The sequence below is a fragment of the Tachyglossus aculeatus genome, chromosome 6 (genome assembly GCF_015852505.1).
Source record: "Tachyglossus aculeatus isolate mTacAcu1 chromosome 6, mTacAcu1.pri, whole genome shotgun sequence".
NCBI lineage: Eukaryota > Metazoa > Chordata > Mammalia > Monotremata > Tachyglossidae > Tachyglossus > Tachyglossus aculeatus.
In genome coordinates, this window is record NC_052071.1 from 35,237,706 (window position 1) to 35,259,954 (window position 22,249).

The window sequence follows — 22,249 nt, forward strand, 5'->3', positions numbered from 1 at the left end:
TTGCCCACCTGCTTTCGGAAATCCGATCGGGAGTCGAGGAGGAGGTGGCAGAGCCAGGGTGGAGGGGAGAGGATGGGGAGGCCCCTCCCTCCTCCCTTCCTCTTGCTTCCAGTATTGGCTGAGGCTAGTATTAGGCCACGGAGAAAGGGCGGAGACGAGAGGCCTCCCTCTCCTCTCCCACGGCCGGGCCCTCCCTTCCCTTCTCTCCGAGGCTCTGACAAAAAAGAAGCAAAATGCGTCTATTTTTTTTATGTATTAAAGTGGAATGTGTAGCCAGCTCTCCCCCATCCTTCCCTTGGCCTTTTATTTTTTCTAAATAAAGTTGATGGTGATGACTCCTGGAGTTAGATGCGGGGTGCCGGGGGGAGAAGGGGCAGCGCTCAACCTTACGTGCCGTCCGCAGGACAGATCAACCGTGGCCCTTTCTGCGCCTTCTGCGGTTGTGACGGGCTGGGTGCGGTGGCCCTGGGCTTTTCCAGGGCCCAGCGTTGGTGGGGAAGGTAGTAGGGCTGTCCTCCCTCCCTCCCTCCTTCTCCACATTCCACTAACTGGAGCCCAGGCTGCCTTGAGGAAACTGAGGCAGCGTGTGAGGCGAGAGACCGACCGGCCGTTCAGCAGCAGGTGGGACACAGAGCCAGGACCCGGCCCTTGGTCACGGCCTTTTCCTGCGGGGAAGGGACCGACCTGGCCCCGCGTTGTCCCAGCACCGGTCACTTAGCGGGCCCGTCCTCCGGGGCTCCTCCGCTCGCGGCCTCGCCGACCACAGCTGGCTCCCGGGGCTTCTTGCCACAAGGATTAAAATACCTGTGGGAGGATCACGGGCAAGAGCCTCGCCCACGGGGCCCGGTGCCCGCCGTTGGTCGTAGACACGGGATCTCCTGCGGGTGAGGCGGGGGGCGGCTCCCAGGCCTCCCTCGAGTGTGGGGTTGTGGTGACATCAGCCCCGGGCTCTGCCTGAGCCCTGAAGGAGGGGATTTCTGACTCTTAATCAGAAGGGAAATCAAATTCGAAGGGGCACTTACATGGAGTAGCGTCCCCTGGTAGTCGAGGGAATCTGGTTAAACAGGAGCCTGTGTGAGGAGAGGAGGGGAGAGTCGCTGGCCTCCGGCCGCCCCTCTTCTCCACTCCCTCCTAATCGGGGTGAGTGAGAAGGAGCGTCCCACCCAACGGGCCTCCCCTCTCCCCGGCCCCACACTCACTCGAGCTGGCAGAGCTGAGTGGCCTCCCTCCAGATGGTGTCCAGGTGAGGGATGCTGAGAGTGCTCAGCTTGTTGCCGTTGAGGATCAACGCCTCCAGGGTCTGATTCCGAGCCAGGGCCTGAGCCAGGGTGGGCATGCAGGCATCTGTAAGGCCGTTGGCTTCCAGGCTAGAAGAAGCAGAGGATTGAGGGATCGTGGGGGGAGGCCCGCCCTGGCCTGCCCTCCCGTACCCGTAGGGCCTTGGAGGGTCGGGAGCCCCCCACCCCGCCCGGCCGGCCTTCCTGCCTACTCACTCCAGTTTGAGTAGGCCGCAAGTCGGATCGCTCAGGGCTGGAGCCAGAATCAGGAGTCCTGGGTCGCCCAGAGAGTTGAAGCCGAGCTTGAGGCAGGTCAGGGCTGGCAGTTTGGACAGCAGGGACGATAAGGCAGGGACGCACTCTTGCGTGAGCCCGTTCTCCACCAGACTAGAAGAGGAGCCGGAGAAGCGGCCCGGGGCTGGAGCCGGCGGACGGGAGAGGACCCTCCGACCCCCAACCCGCTGGCGGGGACACCGAGACACCGACTGCCCGCGAAGCCTGGGTGCTCAGCGTCGGAGAGAGGAGGGAGCTTTGGAATCCAGGACATCCCAGGTTTGGGACCTTTCAGTCTTTTGGGGAGGCTTGGTTCCGGGCCCTGGCATTTGTTCCAGAGGCCTTTGGGGCGGGTTTAATGGTGGAATACCTCCAGCATTTGCCAGGAGGTGGTGGCCTTCCAGAGCGGCTGGTGGTGGAGGAAGGGAGGGAACGTGGAAGGGAAGGGAGCCTTCCTGAGCCCCCACTCACCCCTCTCCCTGGATCTGGGAAGAGGGAAGGTGACGTGGGAAGGGAAGCTTCTCCGGGGCCTGATCCCGAGTGTGTCCGAAGGGTTGCGGTACTTCCCCGGGATCCACGTACCTGAGGTGGCAGAGCTGCCTGTCAGCAGCCCCCAGGTGGGCACAGAGAAGGGCGACCGCTTCGTCTCCCAGGCTGTTCCCGCTCAGGTCCAGGTGGGTCAGACCAGGGTTGGCCCTGACAAGCAGTTCGAGGTCAGGAATACAGCCCTTGGTGAGGAGATTCCCAGAGATCCTAAAAGGGCAGGAACCAAGAACCCAAAGAATCGATTGATCAGAGGTAGTCATTCAATCGCATTTGTCGAGCGCTTACTGTGTGCAGAGCACTGTACTAAGTGCTTGGGAAATACAAGTCGGGAACAGATAGAGACGGTCCCTACCCGACGACGGGCTCGCAGTCTAGAAGGGGAAGACAGACAACAAAACAAAACATGTAGACGGGTCAAAACAGAATAAATGGAATTGTAGCTATAGGCTCGTCGTTAATAAAATAGAGTAGTAAATCTGTACAACTCTATACAAGTGCTGTGGGGAGGGGGAGGAGGAGAGGAAAAAGGGGGCTCAGTGTGGGAAGGCCTCCTGGAGGAGGTGAGCTCTCAGTAGGGCTTTGAAGGGAGGAAGAGAGCTAGCCTGGCGGATGTGCGGAGGGAGGGCATTCCAGGCCTGGGGGAGGACGTGGGCCGGGGGTCGACGGCGGGACAGGCGAGAACGAGGTGTGGTGAGGAGGTCAGCGGCGGCAGAGGAGCGGAGGGTGCGGGCTGGGCTGGAGAAGAACAGAAGGGAGGTGAAGTAGGAGGGGCGAGGGGATGGACAGCCTTGAAGCCGAGAGTGAGGAGTTTTTGCTTGATTAGTAGGTTGACAGGCAACCACTGGAGATTTTTGAGGAGGGGAGTGACGTGCCCGGAGCATTTCTGTACAAAGATAATCCGGGCAGCAGAGTGAAGTATAGACTGAAGCGGGGAGAGACAGGAGGATGGGAGATCAGAGAGGAGGCTGATGCAGTAATCCAGTCGGGATAGGATGAGAGATTGAACCAGCAAGGTAGCGGTTCCGATGGAGAGGAAAGGGCGGATCTTGGCGATGTTGCGGAGGTGAGACCGGCAGGTTTTGGCGACGGATTGGTTGTGTGGGGTGAACGAGAGAGCGGAGTAGAGGATGACACCAAGGTTGCGGGCTTATGAGATGGGAAGGATGGTACTGCCGTCTACGGTGACAGGAAAGTCAGGGAGATGGCAGGGTTATCGCGTATTGTCCTCTCCCAAGCACTTAGCGCAGTGCTCTGCACACAGCACTCAATAAATACGATTGAATGAATGAGGGTGCGGGCTGGGCTGTAGAAGGAGAGAAGGGAGGTGAGGTAGGAGGGGGCGAGGTGATGGACAGCCTTGAAGCCGAGAGTGAGGAGTTTTTGTCTGATGTGTAGGTTGATTGGTAGCCACTGGAGATTTTTGGGGAGGGGAGTGACATGCCCAGAGCGTTTCTGCACAAAGATGCTACGGGCAGCGGCGTGAAGTATGGATTGAATTGGGGAGAGACAGGAGGATGGGAGATTGGAGAGGAGGCTGATGCAGTAATCCAGTCGGGGTAGGATGAGAAATTGAACGAGCAGGGTAGCGGTTTGGATGGAAAGGGTGGATCTTGGCGATGTTGCGGAGGTGAGACTGGCAGGTTTTGGTGACGGATCGGATGTGAGGGGTGAACGGGAGCGCGGAGTCGAGGATGACACTGAGGTTGCGGGCTTGTGAGGCGGGAAGGATGGTAGTGCCGTCAACAGTGACGGGAAAGTCAGGGAGAGGACAGGGTTTGGGAGGGAAGATAAGGAGCTCAGTCTTGGACATATTGAGTTTTAGATGGCGGGCAGACATCCAGATGGAGATGTCCTGAAGGCGGCAGGAGATACGAGCCTGGAGGGAGGGAGAGAGAGCAGGGGTAGTCATTCAGCGCTTACCGTGTGCCGAGCACTCGACTGAGCACTTGTCAGAGTACAGTGCAAGATTTGGTAGACACCATCCCTGGCCATGGAGAGTTTATAAAGGAAGACACCAGCTCTTCCAAGGCCTTGATACGCACCCCAACCACATAGCACTTATGTCAACATCCTTATTCCCTACTATTTCCCCTGTCCACCATTTATCCTCACGCCTGTCTCCTGGAGATTGTAAGCTCTTTGAGTCTACCAACAAATCTGTTGTATCATACTCTGCCAAGCCCGTAGTTCAGTGCTCCTCACATAGTCAACACTCAGTATATATCATTCGATCGACATCACTCTTCCCGTCCAAGGAGTCTGCAGGAAGAGGTGAGGTCGGAGCTGGGGTCTGTCCCGAGGTACGTTGATGGGGAATACCGGCCCGAGATGCATCCGGCTGGCGGGCCGTTTGACCTCGAACTTATGCCGGGCTCTGCATCCCCGCCCCGTCCGACCCCCCGGTCCTAACGTACCTGAGCGTCTCCAGTTTGCCGTGGTAGAAGCGGAGCAATCTGCAGAGCTGACGGAAGCTGGACTCGCAGAGTTGAGTGCCCTGCAGGGTGACCTCCCGGGGCCGGTGGGCGCGGACGGCCCAGGAGCAGAGCTCCAGCGTGGTCTCTTTGGCCACGTTACTGACCCTCAGGCTGTGGGGACAACGATACAGCTGAGGCCTTCCCAGACTGAGCCCCTTCCTTCCTCTCCCCCTCGTCCCCCTCTCCATCCCCCCATCTTACCTCCTTCCCTTCCCCACAGCACCTGTATAGATGTTTGTACATATTTTTCACTCCATTTATTTATTTATTTTATCTGTACATATCTATTCTATTTGATTTTGTTGGTATGTTTGGTTTTGTTCTCTGTCTCCCCCTTTTAGACTGTGAGCCCACTGTTGGGTAGGGACTGTCTCTAGATGTTGCCAATTTGTACTTCCCAAGCGCTTAGTACAGTGCTCTGCACATAGTAAGCGCTCAATAAATACGATTGATGATGATGATGATGATGATGAAGGACAAGAGCCGTCTCGGGTGGGGCTGAGCTGCCCTGTTCAAGGAGTAACGGGCCAACTGAGGCCGGAGACGGCAAGGAAACAGGCTTCAAATGGAGGCGTCGTGAGAGAGAGCTAGACGGAGCGTTTCAGTGTCCGGCCTCTTTGCGGGAAGCGTTGTGCGAGGTCTTTTTCTAATGTCAGAGAAGCGGCGCGGCTCAGTGGAAAGAGCCCGGGCTTGGGAGCCAGAGGCCGCGGGTTCAAATCCCGGCTTTGAAGTGGGCAAGTCACTTCACCTCCCTGGGCCTCAGTTCCCTCATCTGGAAAATGGGGATTCATTCAGTCATTCAGTCGTATTTATTGAGCGCTTGCTGTGTGCGGAGCACTGGACCAAGCGCTTGGGAAGTACAAATGGGCGTGGCTCAGTGAAAAGAGCCCGGGCTTTGGAGTCGGAGGTCATGGGTTCGAATCCCCACTCCACCACATGACGGCTGTGTGACCTTGGGCGAGTCACTTAACCTCTCTGAGCCTCAGTTACCTCATCTGTAAAATGGGGATTGATTGTGAGCCCCGCGAGGGGCAACCTGATCACCTTGTATCCACCCCCCAGCGCTTGGAACAGTGCTCTGCACATAGTAAGCGCTTAACAAATGCCATCATCATCATCATCATCATTATTTAGAGACAGTCCCTGCCCAACAATGGGCTCCCAGTCTAGAAGGGGGAGACAGACAACAAAGCAAAACTTGTGGTCAGGTGTCAAGTCATCAGCATAAATAGAAGTAAAGCTGGATGCACAGGATGGTACGGGATCAATTTTAAATATAAATCTTGAAAGGATTTTGCCCTAGATTGTGAAGCATAACGATTAAATTAGCCTAAAGAGAAGCTCTTTACCTTACTAAAGATAGGGCATAAAGTCTTTGTAATTCCTCATAGTTATACAGTCTTTTAGACTGTGAGCCCACTGTTGGGTAGGGACTGTCTCTATATGTTGCCAACTTGTACATCCCAAGCGCTTAGTACAGTGCTCTGCACACGGTAAGCGCTCAATAAATACGATTGATGATGATAGAGCTGCTGTACAAAATCGCAACATTTACTTCCAGGCATTAAATAGTTACAGAGACTGTGAGCCCCTCGTGGGACAACCCGATTACCTTGTATCTACCCCAGCGCTTAGAACAGTGCTTGGCACATAGTAAGCGCTTAACAAATACCAACATTATTATTATTGTTATGGGTTCCAATCCCGGCTCCGCCCCTTGTCAGCTGTGTGACTTTGGCCAAGTCACTTCACTTCTCTGTGCCTCAGTTACCTCATCTTAATAGGGATGAAGACTGTGAGCCCCGTGTGGGGCAACCTGATTACCTTGTATCCCCCTCCAGCGCTTAGAACAGTGCTTGGCACATAGTAAGCGCTTAACAAATGCCATCATTATTGTTATAATAGTGTTTTATTAGAATTATTGTTATAATAATGATGGCATTTGTTAAGCGCTTACTATGTGCCAGGCACTGTTCTAAGCACCAAGCACTGGGGCAGATACAATACGATCGGTTCAGACACAGTCCCACATGGGGCTCACAGTCGAAGAGAGAGGGGAGGAAGAACAGGAATTTCATCCCTGTTTTATAGATGAGAAAACGGCAGTCCGGGGAAATGGATTTGGCCAAGGTCATCCAGTAGGTAAGTGATAGAGTGGGGATTAGAATCCAGGTCTCTCTAATAATAATAATGATGGCATTTGTTAAGCGCTTACTATGTGCCAAGCACTGTTCTAAGCATACAAGGGGGATACACTCAAACCCCATCTTACAGATGAAGTAACTGAGGCCCAGAGAAGAACAATAATAATGATGGTATTTGTTAAGCGCGTACTATGTGCAAAGCACTATGGCCTGGGATGACTCAGGCCACAGTCACTGAATTTAACTGAATCAATCGGGCAATCAGTGGTACTTATTGAGCGCTTACGGGGTGCAGAGTGCTATAATAATAATAATGGCATTTATTAAGCAAAAATTATTATTATTATTAGGGGCTCACACTCAAACCCCATCTTACAGATGAAGTAACTGAGGCCCAGAGAAGAACAATAATAATGATGGTATTTGTTAAGCGCATACTATGTGCAAAGCACTATGGCCTGGGATGGCTCAGGCCACAGTCACTGAATTTAACTGAATCAATCGGGCAATCCGTGGTACTTATTGAGCGCTTACGGGGTGCAGGGTGCTATAATAATAATAATGGCATTTATTAAGCACTTACTATGTGCAAAACATACAAGGTGGATACAAGGTGATCAGGTCGTCCCCCGGGGGCTCCCAGTCTTAATCCCCATTTTACAGATGAGGTAACTGAGGCTCAGAGAAGTGAAGTGACTCGCCCAAGGTCACACAGCAGCCGAACTCTCTGGGCACGACACTCCCCTCCTCAAAAATCTCCAGTGGCTGCCTGTCAACCTACGGCATCCAGCAAGAACTCCTCACTCCCGGCTTCCGGGCCGTCACACTGCCGGGATTCGAACCCGCGACCTCTGACTCCAAAGCCCGGGCTCTTTCCGCGGAGCCACGCCGCTTCTTCCTCTCTAGGCCACGCGGCTTTTCCTCTCACCGAACCCGAGGCGGGTACGTCAGATGGTGACTTTCCTCTATGTCCCCCCTCAAAAGGGGATGAGACTCATGCTTCAGTAGAGAAGCAGCGTGGCTCAGTGGAAAGAGCCGGGCCTTTGGAGTCCGAGGTCACGGGTTCAAATCCTGGCTCCGCCACCTGTGGACTGGGTGACTTTGGGCAAGTCACTTCACTTCTCTGGGCCTCATCTGTAAAGTGAGGATTGAGACTGTGAGCCCAACATGGGACAACCTGATCGCCTTGTAACCTCCCCAGCGCTTAGAACAGTGCTTTGCCCATAGTAAGCGCTTAATAAATGCCATTATTATTATTATTATTATTAATATTATTAGTATTAGTATTAGTATTAGTATTATCTCCCTCCCCTGATCCCCCCATGGGGGTAGCCAGCAGCAGTAGTAGTTGCCTTTAGAGAGGGGTTTCCCAATTTCTCCATCAGGTCCAGGCGACTGAGTCAGGGAGCCATTTAAGCGGGCCTGGCAGTCATGGGTTCTAATCCCGGCTCCACCACCCGTGTGCCGTGCGACCTTGGGCAAGTCACTTCACTTCTCAGCGTGTGGCTCAGTGGGAAGAGCCCGGGCTTGGGAGTCAGAGGTCATGGGTTCAAATCCCAGCTCCGCCCACCGTCAGCTGTGTGACTTTGGGCAAGTCGCTTCTCTGGGCCTCAGTGACCTCATCCGGAAAATGGGGATGAAGTCTGGGAGCCCCCCCGTGGGACAACCTGATCACCTTGCAACCTCCCCAGCGCTTAGAACAGTGCTTTGCACATAGTAAGTGCTTAATAAATGTCATTATTATTATTATAGCACTCTGCACCCCGTAAGCGCTCAATAAGTACCACTGATTGCCCGATTGTTAAATTCAGTGACTATGGCCTGAGTGATCCCAGGCCATAGTGCTTTGCACACAGTACGCGCTTAACAAATACCATCATTATTATTGTTATTCTCTGGGCCTCAGTTACTTCATCTGTAAGATGGGGTTTGAGTGTGAGCCCCTAACAATAATAATCATAATGATTTTTGCTTAATAAATGCCATTATTATTATTATTATAGCACTCTGCACCCCGTAAGTGCTCAATAAGTACCACTGATTGCCCAATTGATTCAGTTAAATTCAGTGACTGTGGCCTGAGCGATCCCAGGCCATAGTGCTTTGCACATAGTACGCGCTTAACAAATACCATCATTATTATTGTTATTCTCCAGGCCTCAGTTACTTCATCTGTAAGATGGGGTTTGAGTGTGAGCCCCTAATAATAATAATCATAATAATTTTTGCTTAAAAAATGCCATTATTATTATTACAGCACCCTGCACCCCGTAAGCGCTCAGTAAGTACCACTGATTGCCCGATTGATTCAGTTAAATTCAGTGACTGTGGCCTGAGTGATCCCAGGCCATAGTGCTTTGCACATAGTGTGCGCTTAACAAATACCATCATTATTATTGTTATTCTCTGGGCCTCAGTTACTTCATCTGTTACTTCATCGAGAAGCAGCGCGGCTCAGTGGCAAGAGCCCGGGCTTTGGAGTCAGAGGTCATGGGTTCAAATCCCGGCTCCGCCAGTTGTCAGCTGTGTGACCTCGGGCAAGTCACTTAGCTTCTCTGGGCCTCAGTTCCCTCATCTGTAAAATGGGGATTAAGACTGTGAGCCCCATGCGGGACAATCTGATGACCTTGTAACCTCCCCAGTGCTTAGAACAGTGCTTTGCACTTAGTAAGCGCTTAACAAATGCCATCATTATTTCCAAATGCCATCATTATGATCCGTAAGATGGGGTTTGAGTGTGAGCCCCTAATAATAATTTTGGTTTTTGTTAAGCGCTTACTATGTGCAAAGCACTGTTCTAAGCGCTGGGGAGGATGCCAAGTGATAAGGTTGTCCCACTGGGGGGCTCACAGCCTTAATCCCCATTTTACAGATGAGGCAGCCGAGGCCCAGAGAAGTGACTTCTCACTTCTGTTGCCAACTTGGACTTCCCAAGCGCTTAGTACAGTGCTCTGCACACAGTAAGCGCTCAATAAATACGATTGATGAGGATGAGGAGGATGACTTGCCCAAAGTCACCCAGCTGACAATTGGCGGAGCGGGGATTAGAGCTCACGGCCTCTGACTCCCGAGCCCGGGCTCTTTCCACGGGCCGGGGAGCGCGTCCAACTCGGTTAGCTTGTAAACACCGCAGCCGGCGCTTAGTACAGAGCCTGCAAAGAGCGAGCGCTCTGACAAATAGCACGGTTATTGTGATTATTTCGAGGCGACACGAGCTGGGCTATCGGGGACCCTCCCGGCTCCGGGGGCACTCACCTGCACGGCCGAGAGCCCCAGAGAGCCGAGACCTTGAACACCGTTTCCTTCTGGCTGGAGGAATTGTTGGGACCGAGGCCTTGGAGGAGGACGCTGGTGACGCTCTGTTTGGGGGAGAAACCGCATCCGATCTCCCGCATGAGGCCGGACGGGATATCACTGAGCCCCAGGCTGGAGGGCCCGGGACGGAAGAGAGGGAGGAGAAGAGAAAGAGAGAAGCGTGAGAGGAGGTACTCCCTTCCCCTAATAGCAACAACGTTGCTATTTGTTGAGCGCTCACTATGGGCCCAGCACTGTTCAAAGCGCTGGCGTAGATACAGGGTAATCAGGTGGTCCCACGTGGGGCTCACCGTCTCCATCCCCGTTTTACAGATGAGGGAACTGAGGCACCGAAGTCTTTTAGAGTGTGAGCCCACTGTTGGGTAGGGCGCTGGGGTAGATACAGGGTAATCAGGTGGTCCCACGTGGGGCTCACCGTCTCCATCCCCGTTTTACAGATGAGGGAACTGAGGCACCGAAGTCTTTTAGACTGTGAGTTGGGTAGGGACTGTCTCTATAGGTTACCAATTTGTACTTCCCAAGCGCTTAGTACAGTGCTCTGCACACAGTAAGCGCTCAATAAATACGATTGATGATGATTGAATGAATGAATGAATATTTATTTTACTTGTACAGATTTATTCTGTTTATTTTATTTTGTTAATATGTTTTGTTTTGTTCTCTGTCTCCCCCCTTCTAGACTGTGAGCCCGCTGTTGGGTAGGGACCGTCTCTAGAGGTTGCCAACTTGTGCTTCCCAAGCGCTTAGTCCAGTGCTGTGCACACAGTAAGCGCTCAATAAATATGATTGAATGAATGAATATTTATTTCACTTGTACATATTTATTCTATTTATTTCATTTTGTTAATATGTTTTGTTTTGTTCTGTCTCCCCCTCTAGACTGTGAGCCCACTGTTGGGTAGGGACTGTCTCTAGATGTTGCCAACTTGGACTTCCCAAGCGCTTAGTACAGTGCTCTGCACACAGTAAGCGCTCAATAAATACGATTGAATGAATGAATGAATGAATATTTATTTCACTTGTATATATTTATTCTATTTATTTCATTTTGTTAATATGTTTTGTTTTGTTCTCTGTCTCCCCCTTCTAGACTGTGAGCCTGCTGTTGGATAGGGACCGTCTCTAGAGGTTGCCAACTTGTGCTTCCCAAGCGCTTAGTACAGTGCTGTGCACACAGTAAGCGCTCAATAAATATGATTGAATGAATGAATGAATGAATGAATATTTGTTTTACTTGTACATATTTATTCTATTTATTTTATTTTGTTAATAAGTTTTGTTTTGTTCTCTGTCTCCCCCTTCTAGACTGTGAGCCCACTGTTGGGCAGGGACAGTCACTATATGTTGCCAACTTGTGCTTCCCAAGCGCTTAGTACAGTGCTCTGCACACAGTAAGCGCTCAATAAATACAATTGAGTGAATGAATGAATGAATGAATGAAGAAACCCACTGAGCTCCAGGAGAGGCGAAGCCTCCCTGGCCAGACCTCAAAAATGGAGTTGCAGTTTGGAATTCAGGATTCGGGGCCGGGCGGGAGGAATAGCAGAGGAGGACGAAAAGGAAATCCCGTTTTGGGGAGTCGGGCTTCCCGTAGACTGGACTGAATGGGGAATTGTCCCAGTTTCACCTCCTACTTCTCTTTTCCTAGGATAGCGGTGAGAAGGGTCCCATAATTGTCCCCCAGGCCAGGGACGCAAGCTCCATTTCTCCCAAGGAACGTTTCTCCCTCCGACTTAGACTGTGAGCCCCGTGTGGGGCAGGACTGAGTCCGACCCGATTAACCTGTATCTACCGCAGGGCTTAGAACAGGCCTTGGCGCATAGTAAGCGCTTAACAGACACCATCATTATTCACTGTTAAAACGTGGGGCCCATTTCTCCGAAGTGAAATCCCGGGCCCTCACTCTTGTCCCTCCCTGCCTTTCTCCGGGAAGCTGTCCAAGGGGGAGCGGGAAGCGGATGGCAGGCTGGGAGGCTCTGCAGGTGCCCGATGTGGAAACGGGGGAATCAGTCATATTTATTGAGCGCTTACTGTGTGCAGAGCACTGGACTAAGCGCTTGGGAAGTCCAAGTTGGCAACATATAGAGACGGTCCCTACCCAACAGCGGGCTCACAGTCTAAAAGGAGGAGCTGCTTCCCTCTCCCTCCCATCCCCATCCCCATCTCTCTCCTTTCCCCGGCCGGAGGGAAGGGCCGGCGAGCGGGGCCGGGGCGGGACCGCCGGAGAGGACCGTGCCTCGGAGAGGGAGAGAGGAGCCGTTCTTAGTTGGTGGAGCGATCTGTCTGGTTAATTCCGATAACAAACGAGACTCTGGCATGCTGACTAGTTACGCGACCCCCCCGAGCTCACCTCCTCCAGGAGGCCTTCCCAGACTGAGCCCCCACCTTCCTCTTCCCCTCCTCCCCCTCTCCACCCCACCGCCTTACCTCCTTCCCTTCCCCACAGCACCTGTATCTACGTATGTACGTTTGTACGTATTTATTACTCTATTTATTTTTTAATTTTACTTGTACATACCTATTCTATTTATTTTATTTTGTTACTATGTTTGGTTTTGTCCTCCGTCTCCCCCTTCTAGACCGTGAGCCCGCTGTTGGGTAGGGACCGTCCCTGTATGTTGCCAACCTGGACTTCCCAAGGGCCTAGTACGGCGCTCCGCACACAGTAAGCGCTCAATAAGTACGATCGATGGATGGATCGGGCCGGGTGGCCACCCCGGGACTTACTGCAGGGTCTGACACTTGCTGAGGGCAGGCAGCAGCAGACGGATATCCCCTTGGTCCAGGCCGCAGGAGTAGAGGTGCAGGCAGCTGACGGAAGGGCAGCAGCCCAAGCAGTAGGCCAGGGCCAGACAGTCACTCCGCTTGAGGGGGAAGAGGAGGAAGCGGACGTTGAGTTGGCCGGCCACCTGGCCCACCAGCCCGTCGCAGTGCCACTCGTACAGGCAGTGCAGGAGCTCCAGAAGGAAGGGAGGATGCCCGGCCCGGGGAGACGCGGCCGAACGCTGCACCCAGCTGAGCAGGGCCCCCTCCGGGGAGGGCGTGAGGGCGGCCCGGCCCGGCAGGAGCTGCCTCAGCATGGCCTGGCACTGCGGGTGGCTGAGGCCGAACAAGAAGCGGATCGCCTGGAGCAGGTGGCCGTTCTCCGCCCGCAGCCCCGCCTCCAGGAGGTGGGCGAGCCCCAGCTCGGGCCGAGCCCCCCCGGCCGGGCAAGAAGCAGAAGATGGCGGCGAACAGCTCCTGGAGCATCATGTGGCCGAAGCTGTAGACCGTGTCCACCGTCACGCCCTGGCGGAGGACGGCGCTCAGGAAGATGGTGGGCGGGGCGGCGGTGGGCAGCCCGTGGGCCTCCAGGTCCTCCCGGTCGAACATGACCTTGCGGGTCAGGAGGCCGTGGACCGCCAGGGTCCCCAGCTGCTCCAGGAGGGAGTCGGCGGGCGCCCTGGCCCTCGGCCGGCGGTGGAACCGCAGCAGGATGCTCAGGAAGTGCAGGAAGACCTGCGTGGTGGTCTGGAGCCCGTCCAGGCCCTGCCCCTTCTCCAGCTGCTTGTGCAGCACGGTGCACACGATCCAGCAGACCAGGGGCACGAAGCACATGGTGGACAAGGCCTCGTTGCCCCGCACGGCCTCGTAGGCCTCCCGGCCCCGCTTGGCGTCGCCGAAGAACCTGCCGAAGAAGGCCTGGCGCTCGGGCTCCAAGAAGCCCAGCACCTCCAGGTGGACGTCGGCCCGGATGCAGCCCTCCAGCTGCTCCAGGGCCGAGGGGCGGGTGGTCACCACCACCAGGCAGCCCGGGAGCAGCCGCTGCCGCAGCAGGAGCCTGACCGTGGCGGCGGCGGGACGGCGCCTGTGGACGGCCGCCTCGGCCCGCCGCCCCGCCGCCTCCTCCCCGCCCTCCTCTCCCTCCTCCCTCTCATCCTCCTCCGGGGAGCGGGGCGGCTGCAGCTCGTCGAAGCCGTCCAGCAGGAACAGGAGCCTCTGCGGGCAGGAGAAGATCTGGCCCACGTGGGGGCCGAGGGCCGGGCAGTCGGTCAGAACCAGGTCCGCCAGGCTGCGCGGGCGCGGCTCGACCCCCAGCTCCCGGCAGTTGAAGAGGAAGACCCAGTCGAAGCGGTCGTGGTAGAGCCGCTGGGAGGCCCAGGCCAGGATGATCTTGTGGGCCGTGTAGCTCTTGCCGATGCCGGCCGCTCCCTGCAGCACGACGGTGAGGGGCCGGCGGCCCCCGGGCCCGTCCAGGAGGTGGGCCAGGCGGACCCGGGCCGAGCCGCCCTCGCCGCAGAGCCGCAGCAGCTCCAGGTGCCTCGGGCCCTTGGACAGCAGCTCCTGCTCCCGCTCGCGGGCCGGGCGGCACCGGCGGATGATCAGCGGGGCCACGTAGTGCTGCTCCAGCGAGCGCCAGGCCCCCGGCAGGGAGTTGTAGTCCTTCACACGTTCGTACTTGTGCCGGATCTCGGAGCGGTACATCTCCTGGGAGATTTTCCCTAGGCGGCATTCCCAGGGGCGGGAGACTGGGCCGGGGGCCAGAGAGATCCTCCCCCGGGGCCCTCCCACATCCCCGGGGGCACCCCGCTCGGGGGGTCCGGGCAAGATTAGTTTCCCGAGGGGAGGAGCGGGTGCGGCCTTGCGGGCGGACAGGCGGGACGCGGTGCCCGGCTGCCCGGCCCGGGCCCTGGGGTCGGGTTGGGGGTGATGCCAGACGTGGCAAGGATGGGAGGGAGAGAGCCGGCGGGGGCCACTTGGAGATTCTAGGTGGGTTACTCACAACTTGCTCTCTTTTTGCTTCTGGACCTCTGCCCGGAGTCGGGAGCCACCGCTGCTTCTGGCAGGAGGAAGCGTGGTGTGTGAAATGGCTTCCTCCCCACCATGCCTAGCGACCCGCCCATCGGGAACCCCGGCTCCCCTTCCTCACCGCCCCCCGCCTCGGCTGGGAAGCGGTTTGGGGCCGAGGCCGTCCCCGGTTTTGTCCCCCGCCCCCCAATCCCTCTCAGTCCCGCTCCCTCCCTCCCAAGGCCACCTGAGAAAGAGGCACTGGGGGACACGCCGCTCGCTTTGCTTGTCCTCTTTTGGAGACTCAAGCTGGAAATCAGGCCGGCTGGGGAGCACTGGGCCTCTAGAAAGCAGACAAGGCAGGACCGGCTCAGCCTCGGGACCCGGCTTTCCCTTTCCCGGCCGTTCGGAACCGCTTCTCCCGAACGGTTGGGTCCTTGGGCGACTTCCCGTCCACACTGACCACCGGGAAGGGTCGGCGCGGGACGGATCAGCCTTTCCGATATCGGGCTGAGGCCGGACTGCTGCAGAAGCCTCGCTTATTAGGGACTCTCGGTCCTTTACGGTCGAGATGAGAGCAGTATTGAAAATGACTACCGACTGGGAATCGTCGCTTTCACCCGCACGACTCCTTTCGTGGGCGTCTTCAGACCCGATTTCCATCCACCCGACAGATTAGGGAGGTGTTTTTTTCTCGGAGGACATAGGGCCCGGGTTTCTCAGCCGCGAATTGATCGGTCGGGTTCCGACTCAGTTGTAAATCTCCTAAGGAAAGGAGCTGTGTTCGGAAAGAAGCCTCTCACCCCGTCATTGGCGTGCAGTCGCTCTGGGATCACTCAGGCCATAGTCACTGAATTTAACCGAATCAATCGGGCAATCAGTGGTACTTATCGAGCGCATACGGGGTGCGGAGCGCTGTAATAATGTTAATAATAATAATAATGGCATTTATTAAGCGCTTACTATGTGCAAAGCACCGTTCTAAGCGCTGGGGAGGTTCCAAGGTGATCAGGTTGTCCCACGGGGGGCTCCCGCTCTTCATCCCCATTTTCCAGATGAGGTCACTGAGGCCCAGAGAAGTGAAGTGACTCGCCCAGAGTCACACAACTGACAAGCGGCGGAGCCGGGATTAGAACCCATGACCTCTGACTCCCAAGCCCGGGCTCTTTCCACTGAGCCTAGAGGGGGAGAAAAATCAAACGCCAAACAGTCCCCGGCTTCTTTGGCAGCTGGGTCGATGCTCCTCCTCTTAGAGAAGCAGCGTGGCTCAGTGGAAAGAGCACGGGCTTTGGAGTCAGAGGTCATGGGTTCGAATGCCGACTCCGCCACGTGTCTGCTGTGTGATCTCGGGCAAGTCACTTAACTTCTCTGGGCCTCAGTGGCCTCATCTGTAAAATGGGGATTAAGGCCGTGAGCCCCACGTGGGACAACCTGATCACCCTGTATCCTCCCCAGCGCTTAGAACAGTGCTTTGCACATAGTAAGCACTTAACAAATGCCAATTATTATTATTATTATTATTATTTAAAAACACTGTTGGAGGACTGAGTATTTCTTTTATGCAATCAGTGGTATCGATGAGAAGCCGTGTGAGCTAGTGGAAAGGGCATGGGCCAGGGAATCAGATAGCCCGAGTTCTAATCTCTGCTCTGCCACCCGAATGCTGTCACTTAACTCCTCTGTGCCTCAGTTTCTTCATCTGTAAAATGGGGAGTAAATACGTGTTCTCCCTCCTACTTAGACTGTGAGTCCCACGTGCGTCGTAGAAGACCGAACCATTGTGCATCAAGAACTGGGTCAGAGACCAGGGTTAGTGAAGCAGGTAAATAGAAGGCAAGACTCTTCTTCGGAAAGCGGGAAGCAGGGTGGCCTAGTGGAAAGAGCCCGGGCCCAGGAGTCAGAGGACCTGGGTTCTAATCCCAGTTCTGCCAGTTGCTTGCTGTGTGACTTTGGGGAAGTCACTTAACTGCTCTGTGCCTCAGTTTCCCCAACTGCAACACGGCGATCAAATGCCTGTCCTCTCTCCTAGACTGCGAGCCCCAAGTGGGACAGCGACCGCGTCCAATCTGATTAACTTGTATCTACCCCGGTGCTTAGTACGGTGCTTGGCACGTAGTAAGGGCTTAATGAATACAAGAATAATAACAATAATGATCATCGTAATAATGCATAGAGACCCCAGGCAGAGGAGTTTGCTGAAAACACAGAGCAGAACACGGGTGTCGAAGGTTTTGCCAGGAAGAAGTCCTATCTGCCGACATGCGGCTTGGGTGGGCTAACTAAACTTTTCTGGAATTCTAAAATCACATCTCCAAGAGGTCTTCCTCGACTCAACCCTCATTTCCACTGCTCCCCTTCCCTTCTGTGTCGCCTGTGCACTTGGATATTACCCTTTAGGCCCTTGATAGTCATCACTTCCCAAGAAGCAGCGTGGCTCAGTGGTAAGAGCACGGGCTTTGGAGTCGGAGGTCATGGGTTCAAGTCCCGGCTCTGCCACTTGTCAGCTGTGTGACTTTGGCCAGGTCACTTAACTTCTCTGGGCCTCAGTAACCTCATCTGTAAAATGGGGATTAAGACTGTGAGCCCCCTGTGGGACAACCTGATCACTTGTAACCTCCCCAGCGCTTAGAACAGTGCTTGGCACATAGTAAGCGCTTAACAAATACCACCATTATTATTATTATTATTTCACTGCTGACCCTTTTCCCACATCCTCTCACTGATCTAAAACTCCCTCCCCCTTTATAGCTGACAGACCATGACTCTCCCCACCTTCGGAGCCTCATTAAAATCACATCTCCTCCAAGAGGCCTTCCCCAACTAAATCCTCTTTTCCCCTACTCCCTCTCCCTTCTGCGTCATCTATGCGCTTCGATCCGTAATAATAATAATAATATCGTGGCGTTTGTTAAGGGAGGCACCGTACCAAGTGCTGAGGTGAATACAAGCAAATTGGGTTGGACACAGTCTGTCCCACATGGGGTTCCCAGTCTTTATCCCCATTTTACAGATGAGGTAAGTGAGGCACGGAGAAGTGAAGTGACTTGCGGATAAGTGGCAGCGCCTGGACCCTTGAAATACCTGTTATCCGCCCCACCCTCAGTCCCACAGCACTTACATACATACCTGTAATTTATTTATTATTTTTTTAATGTCTATCTCCCCCTCTAGACAGTAAACTCCATGTGGGCAAGGAACACGTCTACCAACTCTGTCGTACTGTATTTTCTCAAACGCCTTGGGCTGGGCTCTAGGTTCAAAAAACTCCATTGGTCGATATCTGCGATTTATTTTCCGTCTCTAGACCATAAGCTCCTTGTGAGCGGGGAGCATGTCTACCGGCTCTGTTGTATTATATTCTCCCAAATGCTGTTCTGTGCACACAAACGCTTAGTAAAGGCCACTGATAGATTGATTTGTCTAGAGAAGACCATGACTGTGTTTTGTGTTTTAGTTTTTGCTCCCTTGTCCGAGGGCTCATATTTTCCGGCGCTCAAAGTAGGACAGGGATGGGGCTTCTGAAGGGCCGATAGGCCCCAAGCCCAGAGAAGGAGGAAGAACTGCAGGGTGGGGAAACAGGATAGACCGATACAAACATCAACACGTGGGCAGAGTCAAAAGACCTCCGAACACGTGCACGTTCACAAATCCTCTAAGACACACACCTGCTTGGGACGAGCGACCCAGAGACCAGAGCGCTTAGCAGCAGAACGAGCAGGTAAGGAACGACGAGCAGTGCGGTCTAGTGGAACAGGCACGGGCTTTAATTATTTGTTCTATTTTGACACCTGTCTACAGGTTTTGTTTTGTTGCCTGTCTCCCCCTTCTAGACTGTGAGCCCGTTGTTGGGTCGGGACCGTCTCTGTTGCCGTTCCCAGGCGCTTAGTACAGTACTCTGCACACAGTAAGCGCTCAATAAATACGATTGAACGAATGGAAGTTGGGGCACCTGGGTTCTATTCCCAGCTCCTCCACTTTCCTGCTCTGTGACCTTGGGCAAATCACTTCTCTGCACCCCGGTTTCCTCTTCTGTAAAGTGGGATTTCGTTACCCGTCCTCCTTCCCCCCTTCGATCGTGAGCCCCGTGTGGGACGGGACTGCCTCGGGCCCGATCGTCTTGGCTCTACCCCGACGCTTGGGTCGGTGCTTGACGTTCAGTAAGTGCTTATCAACGCCTCCGTAATTATAATTACTACAGGGGCCTCTGTCGCTGTTGTTACTGCCGCAGTTGCCTTCGCAAACAGCGGCTCCTGATGTTCTTTTGGGGAGTGCTCTGGGCTTTTCAGTATCTAACTTGCCTGTGATCTTAACAGAAGACCCGATATCTTAAAATTGAGATCGCTACGCACCGTGTCCTTGACACCCTCGCTCTGCTTCTAGTCAAACTCCCGAGAGAGGGCCGGAGAACTCTTGAGTAAAACAGCTCTTCTTCAGCCTTAGGTCTGGGTTAGCTTGACCAAACTGGCCCTGGAGACTTGGTCAGTCATTAATATATCTTTACCTTGGGATTAGCTGCAGATTAGGGACAACCTTCTAAAGTCCCTTGAAGATGGGACCCCGACCCGTAAAGAAGACTCTCTGCAAGGAGAGTCCGATCCCGTCTGTAACGGATTAGGGACAACCTTCTAAAATCCCTTGAAGATGGGCACCCGACCCGTAAAGAAAACTCTCTGCACGGGGAATCCTATCCCGTCCGTTACGGCTTCCACTTCCCCTAGAGAGGGACCAGGCTTCCGGCTGGCCGCTCCCTCGCAGGAAACGGAGCAGGGAGGTGGGGGTGGTTGTGAGACAATAAATGAGACGATGCTTGCCCAGAAAACAAGAGCGGAGCCCGGGTTCGGTCAGGGACCCGGAATGCTGCGGCTTCAGCTCGGCGATCCGGCCCTCTCGATCGGGACTCAGTGGGTCCTCCCGGGAGCCCCCTCCGGAAGCGGCCCTCTTTACCTGGGGCTCTCTCCCGGAGTCTGTTCCCCAGCTCTCTCTGTTGGATATTCTCCAGGACTCTTGCCACCACGTCCAGGGCCGAGCCGGAACCGCAGTAGCTCAGGATGAGGTCGGCGGTGGTCAGCCGATCAGCCTTCTCCAGAGCCCCGCGGGGGATGCCGGCAGCACCTCCTCGGCCCCCGGGTGGGTCCCAGAGGGGAATCTCACAGAGTTTCCCTTTAAACTTCCTGAATTCCGTCTCCAGTAAATCCTCCAGGGTTTGGGTGAGAAGGTCTCGGACGCTCAGAGCCATGTTGCTAGGGAATGAGAGTTCTGCGGGTCAGCCGGGGGGCATCACTGACCTCACAGGGATCCTCCGACCCCTACTATCAAGACCTGAAGCAGTGTGGTCAAAAGTGGGAGGCGGGAGGCCCCGCTTCTCATCTTGGCTCTGCCACTTCCCTGCTGTGTGACCTGAGGTAACTCACTTTTGACTTCTCTGAGCCTCAGATTCCTCACCCGTCAAATGGGGATGAAATACATGTTCTCCTTCCCCCTTAGACTGCGAGCCCCACGCGAGACAGGGGCCGTGTCTGATCTGATCGCATTCATTGTATCTACTTTAGTGTTTAGCATATAGCCAGTACCCCGCAAATTAGTATCCTTATTATATTTACTGTTAAGAACCTAGTGGTTACAGAGCGCACCTCTGATGGCAAACCTTGCTCCGTTACTGCTCATTTCTCTCCGTGCCCTCTTGCCCTGTGCTCAGTTTTCTGGCCTGCCTCTTGCTCTGAGTTCTCTTAGGCCTCCACATCCGGATACCCAAATGAGTTAAAGAAAACCATCGCACGCATGGCATCTCTCCCCTCCAAGCCCCCTGAGTCACTGGACCGATCCCACTCGGTAGATCCTTGTTTTCAAAAAAAAACTCAAAACCAGGCCAACATACCAGCAACGCCGTGAGGAAGAGGAGAGGCACCCAGATGCGAGCTTTTTTGATAACAGATACTCAGGAGTCTTGTTTTCTCTCGACTCCTCTGTCTGGGGATGTATTCCTGGGAGTTAATGCGCAGCTTGAGTTACTCAAGAAGAAGATTACCACTAGGAGAAGCTGCTTTGATTTTCTTGGGAAATGCCGAGGGGCAGAACTGTGGCTGGGACTGAATATCGATAGCGGATTGGACGGTTTAGCCTGATGACAGTTGGGGACCCGGACTTGGCCTTTCAGGACGCTGGGACCACAAGACACTTTTAGAGAGAAGTTTACATTTCCTGTGTTCAACACTTGGGCAACGATCTTTCCTCTTTTTCACTTCCCCATCTTCCTCTTTCATGCCTGGTGCCTATTTCACTTGTGGTGTCTCATCCCCAGATTCCTGACCGGATTCTGTCACGCGCCTTGAACCCTGAAATCCCAAATGACACGACACGTCGGACTCTTCACTCCGCTGACCCAACTTCCTGATCAACCATTTGGCTTTAAGCGGAGGGTCTTCAGCCTGGTTTCTCGTCCCTGTGTCTGTCCGGGGACCAGGCTCTTGGCTTCTGCTCTCTGTGCCAGCGGGTGGGGCATAGAAGTGGAATAAATTGGAAAAGTGTTCTGAATCCCCTTGGAAAGAGGACACCGCAGAGATACGAAATATCGAAGTGAATCTCTTCCCTGGAATTCACTTCCACGAATGTGCTCACAACCCCCGTACTGCCGAACGTGGAGGAGACCCGCATGCTCAGCACTTGGTCATCCACGTACCCAACTTTCCATTCTCTATTTCCTCCTATCGCTAAGTATTTAGCATCCGTCCCCGCCGCTAAATTTTTCAGATGCTTGAGGGCAGGGATCTTGCCGTCTAACTCCCAAGCATGATGCTCTGTACTCAGTAGACACCCAATAAAACGCTATTAGTTGATCTCTGAGGTGTAGTACTCTGTACAGAGTACCGGGGAACTTACCAGAAAGAAAGCTAAAGAGATACGTACTCAGGAAGCTTCTGATCTAATGGTGGAGACAACAGGTCTCCACCATTAATAAATGGTATCTTAATAAAGATACAATATAGGAAAGAGGGGGAGAATAGAAAGCAAATCAATTGATAAATGCTTGCGTGCTGAGCTGGCTGATGGTTTGGCATTCCTGGAAAGGTTTGGGGGTTTTTCAAATGGTATTTATTAAGCACTCTCTATGTTCCAGGCACTATACTAAGCACTGAAGTAGATATGAGCTAATCCGGTTGGATACTGTCCATGTCCCCCGTGGGGTTCACAGCCTTAATCCCCATTTTCAGATGAGGTAGCCGAAGCACAGAGAAGTTAAGTGATTTGCCCAAGGTCGCACAGCAGGTAAGTGGTGGAGTCACGATGAGAACCCATGTCCTTCTGACTCTCAGGCCGTACGCTAGCCACTAGGCCACATTGCTGCTCAGCGGGCAAGTGGTAGGAATCAATCAGATTGCCTTATGAAGAGAATGTCTCCGGGTTTAAACGCTATTCTTGATTTTGATTCCTTTCCCTTCCTGAGTTCAGATTAGTG

The 22,249-nt window shown here is 54.1% G+C and overlaps 1 protein-coding gene across 1 annotated transcript; it reads right to left on the minus strand.

The window, feature by feature from the left end:
* Positions 1 to 242: 242 nt before the first annotated feature.
* LOC119929545 (NACHT, LRR and PYD domains-containing protein 3-like) lies at positions 243 to 21,056 on the minus strand. Its single transcript, XM_038747717.1, has 13 exons — positions 20,672 to 21,056; positions 19,741 to 20,036; positions 15,044 to 15,139; positions 14,792 to 14,848; positions 13,261 to 14,510; positions 12,757 to 13,214; positions 9,970 to 10,140; positions 4,511 to 4,681; positions 2,133 to 2,303; positions 1,494 to 1,664; positions 1,200 to 1,367; positions 1,023 to 1,070; positions 243 to 804 (listed from the first exon to the last, which is right to left on the minus strand). Exons 2-13 carry the CDS (start codon positions 20,030 to 20,032, stop codon positions 711 to 713), a joined length of 3,147 nt encoding a protein of 1,048 aa, XP_038603645.1. The 5' UTR covers positions 20,033 to 20,036; positions 20,672 to 21,056; the 3' UTR covers positions 243 to 710.
* Between the last annotated feature and the right edge of the window lie 1,193 nt (positions 21,057 to 22,249).

What these genes read in the sequence shown, in the direction of transcription:
- LOC119929545 (XM_038747717.1), bottom strand. Translation starts at nt 20,032, where the DNA reads ATGGCTCTGAGCGTCCGAGACCTTCTCACCCAAACCCTGGAGGATTTA. An exon ending in CCCCAGTGCCTCTTTCTCAG is followed by an intron (nt 14,849 to 15,043) that starts GTGGCCTTGGGA and finishes TCCTCCTGCCAG; the next exon opens with AAGCAGCGGTGGCTCCCGAC. An exon ending in ACCAGGGGACGCTACTCCAT is followed by an intron (nt 805 to 1,022) that starts GTAAGTGCCCCT and finishes ATCCTCCCACAG; the next exon opens with GTATTTTAATCCTTGTGGCA.